Source organism: Protopterus annectens, chromosome 1.part1, assembly GCF_019279795.1.
Source record: "Protopterus annectens isolate FY-2018-M chromosome 1.part1, PAN1.0, whole genome shotgun sequence".
Classification (NCBI taxonomy): domain Eukaryota; kingdom Metazoa; phylum Chordata; order Ceratodontiformes; family Protopteridae; genus Protopterus; species Protopterus annectens.
In genome coordinates this window covers 1,704,217,843-1,704,232,445 of record NC_056726.1, presented here as the reverse complement: position 1 = coordinate 1,704,232,445, position 14,603 = coordinate 1,704,217,843, and the positions used below count along the sequence as shown (strand labels likewise).

At 39.8% G+C, this 14,603-nt stretch overlaps 1 protein-coding gene across 1 annotated transcript in view; it reads left to right on the top strand.

Annotated features, from left to right (window-relative positions):
• Nucleotides 1–1,158: 1,158 nt before the first annotated feature.
• The window catches only part of LOC122811880 (uromodulin-like), a 728,404-nt gene continuing 714,959 nt past the window's right edge, over nt 1,159–14,603 (top strand). Inside the window, exon 1 of the mRNA XM_044084023.1 lies at nt 1,159–1,281. Coding sequence (XP_043939958.1) covers nt 1,233–1,281 — 49 coding nt within the window. The 5' untranslated portion in view covers nt 1,159–1,232. The remainder of the gene's footprint in view (nt 1,282–14,603) is intronic.

The window sequence follows — 14,603 nt, the reverse complement described above, 5'->3', positions numbered from 1 at the left end:
CTATTCTGTACCTGCTATTACATTTTGTGTATACTGTTTGCATTCACTTTTTTGATGCATATGTTTGCTTTTGGAAGACATTGCAATAACATTTTTCAGTTTGATGGCTTAAAGTGATATGTTTTTTGTACATTTTGATAAGTTTCTTTGAAACTGCAGCAGAATTACTCAAAACAGGTAACGTTTGTTCAACTTTATTTTTTGTGCAAATATTTTTGTTTATTGATGCTTCATTTATTCAAGGCATGGCACCATTTTCCCAATTAAATTCAGTTAAGATATTTGAAATGCATCTGAATCAATGCAAACTCACAAAAATTAAACTAATTAGTTACGCCAAGACAGCACATTCATTAAATGTAATTATTATAAAGCTATAATTATAATGAAAGAAGTCAACTGTGAATGTTTTATAAACCAGCATGGAATGACGGGTAATGTTTGACAACCAGTACACTGTTGAACAAGTTATGTTTTCTTCATGAAACTCTTATTTTAAATGAACCAGTACTTTGAAATGGAAAACAGAACCCTGAAATATAACTTATGCTATCAAATGTATACCTATTCATTTGACTTATTTAGTTTTACTTTATTAGTATAATTGCCTCATAAGGCAAGATAAGCTAGACTTTAAAATATTTAGCTCTCACTCATACCTCTCAGCTGTACAGATTTTTGCAGAATGTCCAGATTTTTGCCTTGTGTTTTTGGTCCATTTTCATAAAATTGTGGCTTTCTGGCAAATTAGTGGCAAATCATTAAAGACTGAAGTTAGAAAATAATGACAGATATTTGAGTTTCAGACTTCATACCCTTCAGAAAATCCATGCTAATGCAAAACCTCTTATTCTATCAACTTTCTAAGTTTGTAAGAGCAATATTTAAAAATTGTCCCTGTTTGTACCACTTTTTTATGGCTTTGTCCAGATTTCTTACTCTTAAGAGATTGAGAGGTATGCTCTCACTGCTTTGTTCTCTCTATTGCTGCACTGGTGTAAATCCTACCATTTGGTAACCTACATGGTTTTATTCCATTTTATATAACAAAGCTATTAGTCTTGTATTGTTTTTGTTTTGCATTAAAAAAAAAACTTTGGCAATCCTGTATACACTGAAATCATATTTCCTTTTTCTGTTTTTTTTATAGGACTAGAAACAAACATTATTCGCTCAGTTTGAATGATTTTTACTTGCAAATACAATAATCCATCAAGATTTCATTATAAAAGATGAAGGTATTCCTTGGAATAATTTTGATTATTGGATTTATAAAACAAGGTAAGAAGGGCCGATGATGACGTAGCATATATTAGAAGAAGCAGCGTTTATCATGAATACCAATAAGTTCATAGGTTCATAAGATGATACTAGGTTATTGGCCCAGAGGCTCTTATAAGCCTAGCGAAAAATTTTGCCCATGTTCTCACAAAGTCAGCACCTGTTTCCCCCTCCATCAGAGACACGTGGGATCCCAGGGGTGTATTTTCTGTTTCCCACCCAGGTGTCCAGGTTCCTCTAAAGGAGGGCCAGTGACATACTCTGCTTGACATGGAGAGGGAGTCTATTCCACAGATGGGGGAGTCTTTTGACACAAATCTATTCCGCCAATGATTTCTGGTAATGTCACAGACCAGGTTGAGGCCTTGTGTGTGGGTTGTGTGATTGGAGTTTGACTTACAGATAAGCAGCAACTTCATCAAGGCTGGATCTGAGATGGGCTTGTATGCCAGACACAGGCCACTTCTGAGCAGTCTGTACAAGACTGAGTAGAGGGACAGGGCTTTTAGCCTGTCTGCATAGGATAAGTGTTTGAGATCCTGGATTTTTCTGGTCAGGAACCTCTGTGGTCTCTCCAGCTGCTGCATGTGCTTGGCAAGGTACATGCCAATGGGGGCATTGTACTTGATAAAGGGTCTGATAAGGGAGGAGTACAGGGATGTTATGACCTCCTTGTTCCTGGATTAAATACCCTTACTTATGAGGTGGGCCATGTAGAAAGCCGTTCATACAATGGAGGCAAAGTGGTGTTCAAATGTCAGTTTGCTATCAACCTGGGTGCCCAAGTCCTTCATGACTGATTACATGCTTAGCACCTTGTTATTAATGTGATTATTAGTGGGGAAATCATTTTCCCCAAAGAGGATAATGATGCATTTCTTGGCATTCAGTTTCAGGCCATGCTTCTGGCACCAGTCATTAATTTGGGTAAGACCTTCTTGGAGAATGTTCACATCTCTAGGGGAATTTAAGACAACACCCAGCTTGCAGTCATCTGCAAACTTGGTCAGCCGCAGAACAATGGTTTTGGCTTGCACCTCAGAAATGAATATTCCAAACAGTAGAGGCCCCAAGGCCGATCCTTGGGGAATTCAGCACATTATGGGTCTACTACTAGAGGTGGCATCCCCTATTTTGACTGAGTGAGTTCTATCAGTGAGCCAGTTAACTGCCCATCTGGTAACACACGGGTTGATGCCTAGCTGGGAGAGTTTATCTATTATGCCCAAGTAGGGAATAGTGTTGATGGCTTTGGCTAGGTCAAGGTAGGCAGTGTGCCCCATCTTCCTCTCATCCATGGCTTTGGTGACTGTTTCAAAGAAGTCAAACAAGTTTAAGAGGCATGATCGCCCTTTGACAAAACCAAACTTTGTGGGGTCAAGCGTTTGGAGGTTGAGAATGTCTTTATTTATAAGGTCCATGATAATGCATTCCATGGCCTTGCAGATCAGGCTAGTAATCCTGATGGGCCTATAATTACTTGGGTAAGTGGATTTTCCATTTTTGTGTAGAGGGGTAACAGTGGCTGTCCTCCATTTGGCTGGGATGAAGCCAGTGCTCAGGCTTTGGTTGAATAGGTTGCCTAATGTTGCTGAGACCTTATGCCTGAGTTCATGTAAGATACAAGGGACATGATTTTTTCTTTTGAAAAAAAGTTATTTAAATACAAATGTTTGCAACTAGATAATCGTTATTTGCATTGTTGTGTTAATCATAAAATAGTCCCACTGGGACTTAGAATGTTTAAGTACCCTTTTGGTATTATTTACACCGATGTAGTCTTGAAAGATTTTCATGATTTTTTTAATGAATGTGGGTTAAGGTTGATTAAAAAATTGATTAAACACAATGAGATATTGTTGAAAAGTTTACTAACATACCTAAACAAGTTAAATGTAGATATTTGTAGAGATTTGTTATTTGATGAATATAAATATCTATACAATAGGGTCTTGGATAGAACTGTTACTAGAATTAACAAAGTGTTCATTAGGAAACAAAGTAAGTTTTTTAGGGACAGGGAACAATATAGAAAGGATAAAATGTACCCAGGGCCTTTTCACAATAACTTTAAAGATAAGAATAAAATACAGACTCGGTATAAACATTATGATACCTTTGAACCCATTACTTCCGCTATGATAAATTCCCAAGTTAGAAATATACACAGTATGGGTAAAGGTAATGTTAACAGAGGTATGGATGAGCTTGATTCCTTTTCAGAAAACAATGACATTTTTTTAGGCCCCAGAAGATCAGAACGTCTAGCAAGCAAGGCCAGCCTTCCATCCGACCAAGGCCCCCCAGTACATTTGGATGGGAACAATTATGGTTGGAAGGACGTGAGAAGGAAGGGCAGATAAACCTTATAACATCTGATATTAATGATATAATTTTTGAACACAAGGGTTTTAAGATTTTTAACTATACATCCATTGTTTTGGGTATTGAACACTTTAATTTACTTTCCAAAGGTTTTAAATTTGTTAAATCTCAGTTAGGGGATTTAGCACATATACTGATAGAACTTAAGATGTACCTCAGGAAATTAAATCTTAAATTATTGCACAAAAAATCAGGTAGTGAAGGTTCCACATTTAACAGAGAGTTGGCTTGAGCAGCACATATAACCCCCTCTTCATCCAGCTATATTCACCTTTGAAAATATTGTTACGAATGAGATTTATGAAGCCTACAATAAAAATAGAAAGGATAGACATTATCATAATTTAAGTAGAGATGAAGAAAAATTATTACTAGAGTTTAAAGAACAGAATGACATTAGAATTATGAAGCCCGACAAGGGAGGGGGAGTTGTTTTATTTAATCAAGAGGAATACAACAACCTCCTCACCAACATATTGTTAGACACCAATACATATGCGTCGGTGTCATATAATGAGATACAAATAGCCTACGGGAGGATCGATTCCCTCTTGTATGAATATTTGTTAGAAAATAGAGTGGACAAGACCATTTATAATTTTTTGAACCAACCAAACCCTATTATTTCACAGTTTTTTGGAGTTCCCAAAGTCCACAAATATATTGTTGAACCACTTTTTAGACCTATTGTTTCAGCAAAACATTCTAAAACACACCCCTTGGTGATCTATATAGATAGAACCATTAAGAATATTGTTACAAAGACAAATCATATTCTTAAAGATTCCTGGGATTGTCTGGGTAAAATTAATAATGATATGTGGTCTGAAAATTGCATCTTTTTAACTATAGATGTAAAGGATTTGTTTACCTGTATCCCACGATTGGTAGGTTTTGAATTTTTTGAAGATAGTATACATAAACATCTGGAAGCATCCTTAGATCAGAAACAATTGATTTTGGAACTAATGGAAGTTGTCTTAGACAATAACTATATAGGCTTCCAAGGGGAATATTTCCAACAGGTGAGTGGAGTAGCTATGGGGGCCGCATGTGCCCCCATCTATGCCAACCTTGTGATGTTGGAATGGGAAGAGAGACATATATTCAACAATACATATTCTAAATCTATTAAGTGCTATTATAGGTTTTTGGATGATATTTTTGTTATATGGGAAGGTACAAAGGAACATTTGAAGGAATTTATGGTCTATATAAATAACACAACTATTTTTTTATCATTTACACATACTGTTGGTGAAAATAGTATTAATTTTCTTGACATTACAGTTAGTAAAGTAGTGCAAGGTTTTAAGTCTAGGATCTTTCGTAAGGAGACATGGTGTAATGGATATTTACGCTATAGTCATCACCCCTTTCACCAAAAGAGGAGCCTTATTAAAGGGCAGGCTGTAAGGGTAGCAAGGATGACTTCTGATTTCGAAGATTTATTCGAATAATTTGTTTTCTTAGGAGAAAAATTTATAGAGAGGGGGTATCCGAAAGCTTTGGTCGGTGGTATTTTAGAGGAAGTATATAATGGCTGGGGGACGAAATTTAAGTCACTACTGGGTAAACCTTTTAAGAAAACAGAGGAACCTGATAAGGAAAAAATAAACTATCAAGGGACTTGTATAACTGAATTTAATGGTTTATCTGAAGAATTTACTAAAATTTTGGAAACCAATTGGTCTATACTTAAGACCAATAAGGAAGTACACAAAGCAGTAGGCAATAGACCCCATTTTACTTACAAGATAGGTACTAATTTTAAAAGAATGTTCGAAAGGGACAGTAATTATGGAAATACTAAAAAGGCTACAAATTCTTGTGGTAGATGTGGACAATGTACCCACATTTACAAAAATGAATCTATAAAATTAAATAATGGTTTGGGTAGTATAGTTCATTTTTGTAAAGGTAATTGCCACACAAAGATGTTAGTTTATTTAGCTATTTGCACACAATGTTTGTCTTTTTATGTAGGGAAAACTGAAAGGGCACTAAAGGATAGAATTTATGAACACATGAATGATATTAGAGTTAAAATAGATACAAGTGCCCTTTACAAACATTCCTCTGTTTGTAGTTCATTTAAAGGTTTTGAATTTGGCATTATTGATTTGGTGAAAAATAACTATGGGGGGGGGGGTGATTTGAAGAACATATTATTATATAGGGAAGTGAGTTGGCAGTTGAGGCTTAAGGCCAATATTTTCCCTGGCTTGAATGAATACATTAGCATCAAAGCCATTTTGGTTGATAGAGCAGGGAAAGTATAAATTAATTTTAATTTTATTATTAATTTTATTATTAATTCTATTGTTATTTATATTTGGTCATCATTATTTAAAGTAATACATATACATAACAATATATATACAATTAGTTTTTTGCTATAAGCAATTTTATTAAGTTTATAATTTTATTGTCTATGTATAGAATATTGTTAAAGTCTATATAGAAGCTTTTTAATTGCATTAATATTGTTACTATACCTTTTATTGTGAAAGATCAATTTACTAACTTGGTTCAGATGTCTTTTTAAATAATTTTTCGATTTCATTGTTTGATTAAGACAATTAAGGGTTCTATAAATATAGGAGTGGTGCCATTACATATTTGTCTGATGAAGTCTATATTGGTAGACGAAAGCGCTTACCATTTGTTGGAATAAAGAATTTTTGTATCATCCTTGGTGACTTGGAACCATAATTTTTTGATTTTACAGTTTATTCAGGATTTGTGGTGTGTTTCATGTAAGATACAGCCAGGGATGTTGTCAGGTTCCATGGAGGCTGGATTTTTTTGCCTTTGAGAGAGCATTAAAGATCTGCTCACTGGATATTAGGGGAGGGGGGCCAGATGCTGGAGATGTCCTAGTTTACTGATGATGGTGATACTGGGGTGAAGTTTTCACTGAACTTGTCAGCTAGCATGTTGGCTATATCTACACCATTTGTGTATGTGGTGTTTTTGACCACCAGTTCAGGACATATTTTTGTATTACTTTTGAGATTACAGCTGTATGTGAAGAAGGCCTTGTGATTGTCCTTAGTGGATGTGGCCAATTTAGACTCAAACTTAGCCTTAGAGGATTTCACCAGTGACCTTATTTGCTTGTTCAGATAAAAGAGAGATTGCTTCCAACTTGGCACCTGCTTCTTCTTGGTTTTGGATAGCAATTTCTTTACTTTTATTTTAGAGTTTGTTTATTTCTGCTGTCCACCAGACAGGCTACCCCTTCCTTGAGTAAGATAATTTGGTCGTCAGGTATTGCTGAGTCCATGCAGCTGTGTAGGTGCTCATATAGTTTTTTGGTATAGGCTCGGACATTAGTGCTAGTTCCAACTGAAGGAATTATGGCTGTGAAACTGCTTATACCTGCTCTCAGGAGGTTGTAGTCAGCTTTGGAAAAGTTTTTTTTATTTGAGCCTAACAAGGGGGGGGGGGTCAGGGGAGATGGTGACTTTGAAAGTGATCGCTTTATGGTCAGATCTTACCAAGAAGGATGACATTGTAGGGTTTCAACAGGGGCTACTCATGTTGGTTAGTACCGGTCCAGGATATTTTACTTCTCATGGGGGTGTCAACCAGCTGATTCAATGCATTGGCATTGATGAAGTCAAGCAATCTCTGGGCATTCATGTTTGGGCTAGAATAGGTGTTCCACTCTGTGGTTGGGTAGCTAAAGTCACCCATGATTAGGGTAGAGAGTTCAATCTTGATGGATTCAAGCAAGTCCAGATGGTGAAGTGGGCATCCTGAGTCATGGTTGGGGATCTGTAGATAGTCATGATTTGTATAGGTGTTTTGTCAACAGCTACCTGCAGCTGGAGTGTCTCTTGTGCTTCATACTGTTTAACCAGCCTGAAGGTGTGTATGTCTTTTATGAATATTGAATTTCTACCTCCTTTGACTTTGTAGCCCACCATTTGGGGTCTGAAAGTAGAGTAGGATGAGTAGCTGGTAAGGCTGGGGTGCTCTATGCAGCTTTGAACCAGGTTTCAGTGACTACATAAATGTCAGCATCTTTCAGAGTGAGAAATGCTTGCAATGAGGGCAGTTTCATGTTAATACTCCTAGCATTTAGCAGCATGATCTTTAAATTTCGTTTAGAAGAAATTTTCATGCTGGCAATTTTTTCCTCATGACTTTGCCTAAAAAAGGGACTATGGGGAGGCAAGAGCCTTTTCCAGAAACTTGAAGCCCAGGGGGGACAGATGAAGATCATCTCTGGCAAAGCATTGTGGTCTGTCAATCATGTCCTCCCAGGCTGTCAGGTACTAGATCCCCTTTGAATGACACCAGAAACTAAGCCAGTTGTTAAAGTCAATCATTTTCTGTTTGTATTAAGGCATCATTCTGGGTGAGATTAGGATGCGGCTTAAAGCTAGGGACAAACCTGTCTTGGGACACATATTCAGTGAGGTCAGCCATGTCTCTCTTAATGTAGTCCAGAGAGGAATGTTACAAATTATTCACACCAACATGGACTATGACAGAGTCATAACAGTACCTGCTGTTGAGAGAATTGAGTGATGCATGATTTGGCAGATTCTAGCACCTGATAAGCAACTTACTGTGACTTTCTCCTTGTCTAGCCTGGTGAGGTGCACATCTGTGTGTCTCATGATAGAGTCTCCTATGACTAGTCTGTTGGGTTTGTGTCTGGGCATTAGAGGCTGTGAGACACAGGTGTATGTACTATCTGTGGCACTTGGTGCTGTGGGTTGTGACGTGAGTGTGTGTTTTTGCCTTGGAGGTCTCGTTTGTTTAGATATGTTTTTGTTGAAAAACTCTGTATATGTAGGAGTGTGTTGTACAGGTGTCAGTGGTGTTAGAGGTGTGATGTTTGTAGTGGTTGTGCAGACAACCTTTTCAGTGCCAGATGTACTTGATGATGGCTTGAGATTGAGAGAGCAAAGATTCAAGGTTCTTAATGTAATTGTATCTCTCACATATTCTGTTCCTAGGTAGTAGTAGTAGAGGGTTTTCAGTGTACATGAGGCAGTTGCTACACTGTCTCAGGATGCCCATATCAACCAGACAAGGAGGAGAAACCATAGGAAGTTGTCTAGCCATGTTTATCAGAATCTGGGGAAGAGAGGCCATGGATAATGGAGTGGGTACTATCTGAGGAGAATACATATAGGTGTGAGTAGGGCTGGACAAAATCAATACAGTAGCTGCAGGGGAGGGTCTCACACAGGAGTGCTGGAAGGGAAAGCATGCAGCTGAGATAGCTCACAAAGGGATAAAACAGCACTGTGGTGGTGTGTGATGTGCAAACAAGTGCAAACCCACACAGACATGAAGTTTAAATACCATAAAAACTAAAGGAAAATAGAAACACTGGAACAGACCAATCTACCCTTGTCCCTGAGCTCTTAGCTAAACACTCTATGCCAGTCCAGTTCCAAACAGATCAATTACTCCCATTAAGTGCAGGTAGGGCCCAGCCAACACAAGATGTTGTAGCAGGAAACACATGAAGCACAGGAATCACGCAAACAGATCTGGATACAGCAAAACCTGTAACCAGACTATGCTAAAGATATTTAAACTGTTTAGGTCAATTTAACACAGGAGAACAGATAGACACTTAAATATAACAGTTGAACAGTTTGCACTCAGTTAATTAAACAGTTTAACAGTAATGGATTGAATAGTCTATCCTGTCTAGCTATGAAGGGTCTCAAACTGTTTTTATGACGTCTTAGGTTCATAGGTTCATACTAGGCTATCTGCCCTAGGGCATTTATAAGCCTAGCCAGAGTGTGTTTGGCTTTCGCCACCCATTTTAAATTAATTTTGCTATGCCCTTTTTCGAGGTTAGTATACTGTGCCTCTGTCTAACTGTGACACAGAAGTGATAGCCGGGGTAAACCTATGATCTCCCATCTACTCATCAAGATTCCTCTTGAAGAGGGTCAATGAGGGACTCTGCCTAACCTGGACTGGGATTTTATTCCAGAGTGAAGGGAGCCTCTGGGTTATGACTCTGTCCCTCCAGCATGTCCTATTTATTTCAGTGCTGAGGTTCAAGTCTCTCGAGCGCGTAGCTCGATGGGATTTGGATTTTCTGAGGTGCAGCATGTCCATTAATTCCGGGTTGAACATGGCTTTATACATCAGGCACAGATCGCCTCTGAGCAGGCGGTATGCCACTGAGTAGAGCTGGGGTTTCTTTAGCTGGGCAGCATATGGCATCTGTTTGAGCCCTTTGATCCTCTTGGTGAGGTACTTTTGGGGTCTTTCCAGTTGCTGCAGGTGTCTGGTAAGGTACATCCTAAAAGGGGCATTGTACTCAATTATGGGCCTGATGAGGGATGAGTAAAGAGGCACGATGACCTCCCCTGATCTAGATGTGAATCCCTTCATGATTAGGTGGGCTATATAAAATGTTTTTCTAACCACTTTGGCCACGTGGTTGTCAAATGAGAGATTGCTATCAACTTGGGTCCCCAGGTCCCTAATTACTCCTTCCGTACTTAATGGATTACCACCTATGTGGTAATTTGTGGGCATTTTGTTTTTGCCAAAGGGGATGACTATACACTTTTTGGTGTTTAGCTTGAGGCCATGGCTCTGGCACCAGTTGTCTGTTTCTATTAGGCCCTTTTGGAGGATGCTAGTGTTGGATGGAGAGTCGATTATGGCACCTAGTTTGCAATCATCTGTGATCTTGGTCAGCCGCAGTCCTTCCGTGTTGGCCTGTACCTCTGAGAAATATATACTGAACAAGAGAGGTCCCAGGATTGAGCCTTGTGGGACACCACTTGTAACTGGTTTGGAGTCTGACATGGCTCCAGCTTTTCTAACCATGTGGGTTCAGTTTTTGAGCCAGTTTGCAACCCATCTAGTGACATAGGGGTTTATATTTAAGCTGGTGAGCTTATCTATAATGCCCGTGTGGGGTATTGTATCGAAGGCTTTTGCGAGGTCCAGGTAGGCTGTGTGGACCACCTTCCCCTCGTCAATGGCCTTGGTGACTGTTTCAAAGAAATCAACCAGGTTTAAGAGGCAGGATCTGCCCTTAACAAAGCCGAACTGGGTAGGATCCAGTGTCTGTAGGTCCCCAATATCTTTATTTATGAGGTCCATGATGATCCTTTCCATAGCTTTGCAGACCAAGCTAGTCAGGCTTATGGGGCGATAGTTTCCAGGATCTGTTGAGGCGCCACCTTTGTGGAGAGGGACCACTGTTGCTGTACACCACTCTTTGGGTATATATCCTGTAGTAAGGCTGAGATTGAACAGTAGTTTTATGTTTGGGTTTAGCTCTTCTTGGAGTTCATGTAGGACGCAGCCCGGGACACCGTCTGGTCCCATTGATGCTGTGTTTTTTGCTTTGGAGAGGGCGGCTCTTACCTGAGCATCTGAGATGTCAGGGGGCAGCACACTGCTGGGATAGATATTTGCCCTTTTGGTGGGGATGGGGGGAGAAGTTTGTGCTGAACTTGTCAGCTAGGATGTTGGCAATGTCTGTGGGTTCAGTGTATTTTTTTGTCATTTTGGACTAATTCTGAGCATATCTGGGAATTCCAACCCAGGTTCCTGACATAACTAAAGAAAGCCTTGTGATTATCCTTAGTGTCCTGTGCAATTTTTCTCTCTAAGCTGGCCTTAGACGATTTTATGATTACCCGTAGTTTTTTGCTAATACTGATCAGAGATGCCTTCCCTTTTTGGGATTTTCCTCTATCATGTAGTAGCTTCCTCCTTCTATTGCATAGTTTGTTTATGGCTGGGGTCCACCAGACAGGACTTCTGCCTTTGGAGGATTGGGTCTTGGTTTTATTTGGGATTGAATGATCCATGAATTCCTGAAGGTGTTCATAGAATTCGTTTATAAAGGATTCTGCGGTCTGGGCCATATTTTCCACAGGCCCGGGGGCTTTGAAGGATTCCACCTCGGTTTTGAGGAGTGTGAAATTTGCTTTAGAGAAGTTTTTCACTGTGGTTTTCTGGGCAGGGGGTGGGGTTGGGATGTGAATATCCAGTGAGATTAGTTTATAGTCTGATCTTACCAGTGAGGGATACACTTCTGGTCTGGAGCATAGAGTCCCCATGTTGGTGATGATCAGGTCCAGTATGTTTTCCCCTCTTGTCGGAGTGGTAACAAGTTGTTCCATAGCATTTGAGTTTATAAATTCTAGGAACCTTTGGGCTAGGGTGTTGGAGCTAGAGTAATGCTCCCAGTCTATGTTTGGGTAGTTGAAGTCGCCCAATATAATGGTGTTTGGAGAGACCTTCATATCTTCCAGTGTTCTCAGGAAGGCCGAGTGGGGTTCCTGGGTTTGGGAGGGTGGTCTGTAGCAGGCTATAAACTGGAAGGCAGTTTTACCCACTGTTAGTTGCACATGGATAGTTTTTGATGCTTTGTGCTGTGCCACCAACCTGGAGGTGTGGGTATCTTTGATGAATATTGATACTCCCCCTCCTTTTGTGGTTCTGTCCAAGTTTTGGGGCCAAAAAGCATGGTATGAGGTATAACCTGGTAGTGCTGGGGTGCTCTCGGGAGCCTTGAACCAGTTTTCTGTTACTGCACAGATATCGATGTTCTCCATGCTAAGGAGAGTTTCGAGTGCATGCATCTTGAGGTTTAGACTTCTGGCGTTGAGTAGCATTACTCTTAGTTTCTTATCCCTTGTGATACCTATGGAGGTGGGTTTGTCTTTTGAGCCTTGCCTAAAAGAGGCACTATGGGGGTGGCAAGAGCCTTTGCCAATATCTGAAAGCCCAGGGGTGACAGGTCTTTAAGGTCTTTAACATCATTATCCTTATTTTAGTGTAATTCCTGTGCCCTACTCTTATTGTATACCTGTTTTTGTTGTGATTTTGTTACATTTGTTTCTTTTTATACAAATTAAAGCCTTGTGCTTATTTTACTTTGTTTTAAATCTCATCCTGGTTATCTTCACCCCCCCGATCCTAACCTTTTTCCATTTTGTCTTTATCCTTTAGAAAAAACAGTGACCTCATACAGTTGGCAGCCCCCCCCCAAAAAAAAAATGAAAGTGCTCTCCTCGACAGCCTTCCAGAGGGTCGTGCTGCAGCAGCATTTATTATAACATTGACAGGACACTACTTTACTTTACAAGTGATGAATGCAGGTGCCTCTTTCATGGTGAACGTGCTCCTAAACTTTATACTTTTAAGCTACTTTATACTTTATTCAGCTATATTGTCAATACTTGTATAGTGTCCTAGCATTCTCTAAGCCAGTGCCAACAGATGCATATGCCTCTCTTGTAGTCCCCCCTCTTTCTTTCAGACTAGCAGACTTCCCTCCAGTGACAGTGACTCCCTTTAATACTTCTTGCAGTTTGGCAGCCCTGTTCCTCGCAAGTGTATTTGGACCCAGGCCTTATAATTCCCTAAAAAAGGATACCTTTGACTCTTTATCTTACTACCAGGTGTTTCCTTTGGACTTTCACAGACTAATGCATGAAATTCTTATTTGACTTTCAAAAGCTAGTGTAAGTACTTTCTTTAATTCTTTTTTATTGTAAAGCCACCCTATGCTATTTTCCTCCTTTTCTGACTTATCTGGTTAGTGTCTACACTGATATTGATAGTTTTTATTCTGCAGGCTCATTTCTGCTATCACTTTGCTAGCTCCAGGTGCTGCACACTCCATTCGCCCTTGCTGCACTTGGACTCACACCACTCCCCTACCCTACCCCCATTCTCACCCACTACAGTTTTGATAATTTTTATTCCTAGACAGGCTCCTCTCCTTTGCCCTGTCCTCCAAACAGCAATCCACTTACACTTTTTAATCTTATTTCATCCATTATCTCATCAAACGATGTGTCCACACTCATCACCACTGATCGTCCCAATCTCCTATGCTTTCCTTACCCTTCTGCACTTAACTTCCATGCACACAATACACCACAATTTAAAACTTTTACCTATCACCTCAACCATAAGTCTACCTACACCCAGCTACCACCTAATTCACCCGGGACTTATTGTATTACACAACCACTCTGCTACCAGATTTAAACTAGTAACTGAAGCATTGCTAAACTTAGACTAACAACTATATACAAACATCCCATACTTAAAGGAAAACTAATAACTACAAATGGGTCTATATTAGAACATCGAAGTTTCACAACTTCGAACGTTCTAATATCGACCCCTATTCAGCGAACGCTGAAAATAGCAAAGCTGCAGAAAACCGAATTTTTTTCCTAGGGAAAGAATTTGGTTGTCCGTTTCTGTCACTTCGCTATTTTCAACACTGTGGTGGAAAGTTACGAGTCAGGTTCAGGTAAGTCTGCGATTGTGTGGACGTGAGGGTTAGGGTGGGTTAAGTGAGTTAGGGTTAGGGCACGGGTCAGGTAAGTGTGCGACTGTGTGGATGTGAGGGTTAGGGCGGGTTAGGTGAGTTAGGGTGCGGGTGAGGTGAGTGTGCGATAGTGATGGACCTTAGGGTTAGGGTTTGGGTTAAGGTAAGTGGATAGCTAGTGGTGTATGTACAGTTTAGTGTAGGGTTAGATGCAAGGTTTTAGGTGTATGTGTGTGGATTGCTGTTTGTTTGGTGTGCTTGTGTTGTGTGTATGTGTTTCGGAACAGTGAATTTTTTCTCTAGGAAACAATTCGCTGTTCTGCATGTTCGATGTTGTCAGCGTTCGCTGAATAGGGGTCGATATTAGAACATTCAAAGTTGTGAAACTTCAATGTTCTTATATAGAGCCCTACAAACATATCTCTCAATAAAGCAAAACTCCCCCTATTCGTGGACATCCACCCCAACCCTGGACCAACCCTAAATCCTACAACCCAACAAACCAATACATTTTTCACCATACCAACCATTAACCTGCAAAGTATCAGGAATACAATTCCAGACTTCCATGCCTGGATTTCACACAGTAGGCCAAATATAATAGCAACCACAGAAACCTTACTGAAACCAT